Here is a 6,745-nt window from a genome sequence, read left to right as displayed (position 1 = left end):
ACACAGAAGAGAGAGAGAGAGAGAGAGATACACACAGAAGAAGAGAGAGAGACGAAGAGATACACACAGAAGAGAGAGAGAGAGAGAGATACACACAGAAGAGAGAGAGAGAGAGAACACACAGAAGAGAGAGAGAGAGAGAGATACACACATAAGAGAGAGAGAGAGAGAGATACACACATAAGAGAGAGAGAGATACACACAGGAGAGATACACACAGAAGAGAGAGATACACACAGAAGAGAGAGAGATACACACAGAAGAGAGAGAGAGATACACACAGGAGAGAGAGAGATACACACAGGAGAGAGATACACACAGGAGAGAGAGAGATACACACAGGAGAGAGAGAGATACACACAGGAGAGAGAGAGAAACACACAGGAGAGAGAGAGATACACAGAAGAGAGAGAGATATACAGAAGAGAGAGATATACAGAAGAGAGAGAGTGAAAGAGAGAAATAAACAGAGTGAGAGCACATAGGTCAGAGTTGGCAGAGACAACTAAGCAACAATATGTAATGCTTTTACATAACCTCTCTGCTTACACAGATCATGATACACGCTACAGTGCATTCGGAAAGTATTCAGGCCCCTCCCATTTTCCCACATTTTGTTACATTACAGCCTTATTCTAAAATATAATTTAAATTTTGTATTTAAAAAAAAAAACTCAATCTACACATAATGACAAAGCAAAAACATTAAAAAAAAAAATTTTTGGCAAATGTATTAAAAGATTTAAAACAGAAATACCTTATTTACATAAGTATTCAGACTATTTGCTATGAGACTTGAAATTGAGCTCAGGTGCATCCTGTTTCCATTGATCATCCTTGAGTTGTTTCTACAACTTGATTGCAGAAACATTACCTGAGGTAAATTCAATTGATTTGACTTGATTTGGAAAGGCACACACCTGTCTAAGGTCCCAAAGTTGAAAATGCAGGTCAGAGCAAAACCAAGCCACGAGGTCGAAGAAATTGTCCGTAGAGCTCCGAGACAGGATTGTGTCGAGGCACAGATCTGGGGAAGGGTACCAAAAAATATCTGCAGCATGGAAGGTCCAAGAACACAGTGGCCTCCATCATTCTTAAATGGAAGAAGTTTGGAACCACCAAGACTCTTCCTGGAGCTGGCCGCCCAAACAAACTGAGCAATCGGGGGAGAAGGGCCTTGGTCAGGGAAGTGACCAAGAACCCGATGTTCACTGACAGAATTACAGAGTTCCACTGTGGAGATGGGAGAACCTTCCAGGAGGACAACCATCTCTGCAGCACTACTACCTATCAGGCCTTTATGGTAGAGTGGCCTGACGGAAGCCACTCCTCAGTAAAAGACAACAGCCCGCTTGGAGTTTTCCAAAAGGCACCTAAAGGACTGTCAGACCATGGGAAACAAGATTCTCTGGTCTGATGAAACCAAGATTGAACTATTTGGCCTGAACGCCAAGCGTCACGTCTGGAGGCACCATCCCTACAGTGAAGCATGGTGGTGGCAGCATCATGCTGTGGGGATGTTTTTCAGTTGCAGGGATTGCGAGACTAGTCATGTTTTGAGGCAAAGATGAACAGAGCAAAGTACAGAGAGATCTTTGATGAAAATCGTCTCCAGAGCGCTCGGGACCTCAGACTAGGGCAAAGGTTCACCTTCCAACAGGTCAACAACCCTAAGCACACAGCCAAGACAACGCAGGAGTGGCTTCGGGACAAGTCTCTGAATGTCCTTCAGTGGCCCAGCCAGAGCCCAGACCTTACCCCAATCAAACATCTCTGGAGAGACCTGAAAATAGCTGTGAAGCGACACTCCACATCCAACCTGACAGAGCTTGAGAGGATCTGCAGAGAAGAATGGGAGAAACTCCCCAAATACAGGTGTGCCAAGCTTGTAGCATCAAACTCAAGAAGACTCAAGGCTGTAATCGCTGCCAAAGGTGCTTCAACAAAATACTGAGTAAAAGGGCCTGAATATTTATGTAAATGTGATATTTCAGGTTGATATTTTTTAAACATTTGCAAAAATATAAAATATATTGTGTGTAGATTTTTTTTCCCCTCATCAATTTAATACATTTTAGAATAATGCTGTAACATTTAAAAAATGTGGAAAAAGTCAAGGGGTCTGAAATGCTTTTCGAATGCACTGTATGTAGGAGTTCACTCAAAACAGCTCGACTTTGAACCTCCGTACAGTCCTATGTACTAATCACAACTAAAGATGCCAAAAGATGAGCGTCCAACAGGATGAACAGATGAGACACTAGAAATGCGCATTATTTAGACCACATATGCATTATTCATTAACGAAGAGGAACATAACGAACAAGGTTGGAACAGAACAAGATGGTAAAACAAGTGACAGAGAGGACTCAAGGGACTCAGAATCGGGGAACGTTGGGATGAGGCAAAAAGAATAAGAGTGAGACGTCATGAAGATTTACAGGAAAACAAACGGTGGTTTATGACAAAACTGAGGCGGCGAACAGCAAATGAAGAAGAGTGTAAATATTTTAATTTTTTTATTTTACCTTTATTTAACCAGGCAAGTCAGTTAAGAACACATTCTTATTTTCAATGACGGCCTGGGAACAATGGGTTAACTGCCTGTTCAGGGGCAGAACGACAGATTTGTACCGTGTCAGCTCGGGGGTTTGAACTCGCAACCTTCCGGTTACTAGTCCAACGCTCTAACCACTAGGCTACGCTGTGAAGAGGAGGATTGTTAAACAGAAGAGTGTGAAGGCGAGAGAGAGAGATACAAAAAAATGAAACGGCAAGCGAAGAAGAGGAGGAATAACGTAAAGGAGGATTGTGAAACAGAAGAGTTGGAAAGTCTCTGAAAGAGTAAGGACCTGCTGAGAATAGCGGTGTAGAGCTTGGCCTTCACCGTCTGCACCAGCTCTGAGTTGATGAAGTTCTGCAGGTGGCAGAAGGTGCACCTGTTACAGGTACACATACAGCGCAGCCGAGCGTGACTAAGGAGAGAGACAGAGGTGCACCCACCCCCACACACACACACACACACACACACACACACAAAGAAGAAGACGAGAGCGTTAGAACAAAGACCGGTGCCACCAGAAGGTTTGAGCTCTTTGGTCCATAGAGCTTATCCCTTATCAGGTTAAAAACCAAGAGCACCCACCCAGGAAGAGAGGAGGATAATTGTCTAATTAAACAAACGGGAGAGCATGACCACAAGTCTGATCCATTTTAATCTTCACCTCACACTGTTGGGGTTCGTAAACTCCAAATAGCCACTTTGGATCATTTTCAACATTGTTAAATGTCCTTATGCCACCACAGAGTTAGCGGCCTATATATTAAATCAAAATGCACTAGATTAAGTATATGATACGTTGATGCTGTCCCCCATGTGTTGGCTACAGTTCTGAGGAGTACAGTTCAGATGAGTCCAGTCCACTGTGACAGAGAGGTGATCAGTGTGGACAACAGCCTGACAGAGAGAGTAGTGGGAGAAGGGCAGTAAACATACAGTAGCAGCTAATGGCAAATAGAATCCACCATATTAACCACCATGTCTAACCAAGATAGTGGACACTGTTCACCCCAAGAGTTCAGAGTCTCTATATTTCAAATGTGAAGTGGCACCAATTTGGGAAGTGAGGGATGAGGTAGAACTTAACAGCTTAGGGGTAGTTTTGGAGCTTGAGGTGGGGTTTTGGGGCAATGGGTTTTACAGCATGAGATGGGGTCTTAAAATATTTGAAAGGATTTAGGGATTTCTTTTTAGGGATTGTGGAGAGGGTTTAAGGGCTTAAGGTAGAGCTTTAGGGTTTGAGCGAGGGATTTTATAAGGCTCGACATGGGGCCTAACACAACAGAGTGCCCCCACTACTCACGGGTGCATGGCCATGGTGGTGAGTTTGGTGTAGATGTCTTTGCAGGGTGCGTCTGCCGTGTTGCAGGTGAAGGCCTGCGGAGGGGGCATCTTGTGCTTCCTACAGAACTCCAGAGGGGTGAGGGCGTAGAGCTGCTTGGCCTCCTGGAGGTCCGACTTGGCAGCGATCATCATGCACGGCGTCTTGGTGTCCATGAAGTACTGCTGCAAAAGGAAGAGGGACATTGTTATTGGACACTGTCTTTTTCCATTCAGCAATATACTATTTTGAAGACCATGAAAAGTTCTAAACGCTACAGAGAAGCACATATTGGTAACAATTTGGCAATAAGATGGTTTCCGCTTTAGAAACATGAACTTTAATTCAGTGGTAGATTAGAATAGTATTGGGTAGCCATCTTGAACGACTAAATAGACAAACAGGGTATTGGTTGTGAACGGCACATACCTTGAAGACTCTGGCGCAGTACTCGAAGGAGTGGGGGTTGCTGGCGTCGTACACCAGACACACAATGTCACAAGCTAGGTCAGTGTCCGAGAGGACGTCAAAGTCCGGGAAGACCTCGTGGAGCTGAGGGAGAGGAAACCAAACGGAAGAAGTTAATGAACACACACGTGCACACAACGTTTAGGCTGAAAAGCTGTGGACAAATAAACACCATCTAATTCGATTAAGAGCAAGGCAAAACAGACGACTCACCAGTAGGTATTTCTCCTGACCATACACATATGCTGTGCTGATAGCATAGTAGGACATGTGCTCTTCGCTAACAGTGTTTTGACGCTGAGAGAAAAAAAAAGTGAGGGGGGGGGAAACTTCAAAACACACAAAGAGTTAACCAATACCAAGAGGAATTCCAAAAGGTTTTAAACAGGCAGTAGACTGAAGTATTTGGAGTGGCGTGGAGTTGTTCAAATGTTTCTTCCATCCATGGAAGTTTTCCTTGCCACTTAGTCTTTGAGAGAATGAATTAAATGTTGACACTGACCGTGAGGTTTCTTCCGAGGAAGGCTTGCAGGAAGCCACTCTTGCCACTGCCGCTGTCCCCGAAGACGTTACAGCGGAACACACTGCGCTGGGTCTGCTTCTTCTGCAGGTCAATCTTCTTGTCCCTCGTCACTGTAGAGCGGAGAGGACACACACACACTGTTGAGTTTCCACAGCAAATGAACGTATATGAATGAATGCTTTATATGCTGTGGATGTCTTTAGTCCTGTGCAGAATGTGGTTTCAGTACGTGGAACTTCGTCCCCGCTCTCTAGATAGAAGTCAATACAACACGAAGTTGTAACGCACAATGTTTCCAGGTTGGCTGTAGACTAGAGGTCACCGCTAACTTTGGTAGAAGTCATCTTCTATAAGGGTTAACTCAAATACAACAAGGTTCCAGTCGAACAACGTTTACTCGACTGTATTACCACAATACGTGGCTGCACTCAGGCCAGGTTCACCTACAACGAGAGTCCTGCGCAGGCGCACTAATAACAGAGTGATAGCACCGTAATATATACTGTCCCACATTCAGGGCCATATCTATAGGTCTCTGCTCATATCTAATCTAATGGGCGTCTCAGTTGCCATGACAACGGGCGGTTCTCCCACCTGTGATGGCCACTGCCTGGGACTCCTGCTCAGAGATGATGGAGTAACCAAGGTAACCCAGGTACTCCAGGCAGCGCTGGACATCCAGGTAGGTGGTCAACCTGGGTACAGGGAAACAGAGGAGTGAATGGAAACTGTCATACACTGTAAGAAACACTGTCTTGGGGGTCCATTCAGACTTCAATAGTTTAGATACACTTTGTGCATTTGACACAGTAGTACATCTCTCGTGTCAAATCAAATCTTATTTCTCACATACACATGGTTAGCAGATGTTAATGCGAGTGTAGCGAAATGCTCGTGCTTCTAGTTCTGACCGTGCAGTAATATCTAACAAGATATCTAACCTAACAATTTCACATCATCTACCTTATACACACAAGTGTAAAGGAATGAATAAGAATATGTACATAAAAATATAAGAATGAGCGATGGCCGAACGGCATAGACAAGATGCAGTAGATGGTATAGAGTACAGTATATACATATGAGATGAGTAATGTAGGGTATGTAAACATTCTATAAAGTGTCATTGTTTAAAGTGGCTACATTTATACATTTAATACATCCATTTATTTATTATTAAAGTGGCTAGAGATGAGTCAGTATGTCAGCGGTGTCATGACGTTGGCCTGGAGGGTAGGTTTATGACAGTCATAAATACCTCTTTCCCCCTTTTTCCTCTCTCTACCCTACTGAGGTTATATTTGCAAACACCTTGGTTAACAGAGATTCGGGGAACATCAGAAGGTGGGGGGAAATGAACTATATTCTGGTAATCCAACCAATGGAACATATGCGGTGGTACTTAATGAATATGATGTCAGTTCGGTTGTCATCTGAGACATTCTCCTCAATGATCAGATGACAAACTCTACAGTGGAAAGTCTACACATCAGAGTTATCGGATTCACATGGAATTGTTGTTCAATTTAAACGTTTGAATATGAAATTATTCGTGATGGGATGAAATGTGATTTTAGCTTCTAAATTGTGAGATTTGTGTTTTCATAAGATAGGGCTCTGCTCAATCAGTGGCCTGCCCCTGTGAAGGGACATAGGCTATAAAACTGTTCAAACACGCCCTCCTCTCCCTTCCTATATAAGCCCTTGACGACAATGTAACCTCCTGTTCCGAGGATGTAGGACGACGGTCCTATGTCAGAATGGTTCAGATAATAACTACAGAATGAAGCCAACATCAGTGTGAGCTTTGGTTGCGAATGGTATGAACTTTGAACTCTTATTCACTACAGAAGTGATACCTCCTAGCTGTTAA

General features: G+C 43.7%; 1 protein-coding gene across 6 annotated transcripts in view; it reads right to left on the bottom strand.

Moving 5' to 3' along the window:
• Window positions 1-6,745, bottom strand: part of LOC109865581 (mitochondrial Rho GTPase 1-A) — a 35,059-nt gene that overhangs the window by 3,570 nt on the left and 24,744 nt on the right. For 2 of the 6 annotated variants that reach the window (XM_031798798.1, XM_031798801.1), the window contains 6 exons: window positions 5,467-5,567; window positions 4,852-4,982; window positions 4,563-4,646; window positions 4,311-4,433; window positions 3,864-4,066; window positions 2,853-2,975 (listed from right to left, as the gene is read on the bottom strand). In XM_031798798.1, coding sequence (XP_031654658.1) covers window positions 2,853-2,975; window positions 3,864-4,066; window positions 4,311-4,433; window positions 4,563-4,646; window positions 4,852-4,982; window positions 5,467-5,567 — 765 coding nt within the window. Of the gene's footprint in view, window positions 1-2,852; window positions 2,976-3,196; window positions 3,458-3,863; window positions 4,067-4,310; window positions 4,434-4,562; window positions 4,647-4,851; window positions 4,983-5,466; window positions 5,568-6,745 lie in introns of those variants that run through there. The other 4 variants (XM_031798800.1, XM_031798802.1, XM_031798799.1 and 1 more) reach the window with 3 other exon arrangements.

This window comes from Oncorhynchus kisutch, linkage group LG20, assembly GCF_002021735.2.
Source record: "Oncorhynchus kisutch isolate 150728-3 linkage group LG20, Okis_V2, whole genome shotgun sequence".
Lineage (NCBI taxonomy): Eukaryota > Metazoa > Chordata > Actinopteri > Salmoniformes > Salmonidae > Oncorhynchus > Oncorhynchus kisutch.
The sequence above is the reverse complement of the archived record's forward strand: the minus strand, read 5'-3'. Positions and strand labels throughout refer to the sequence as shown.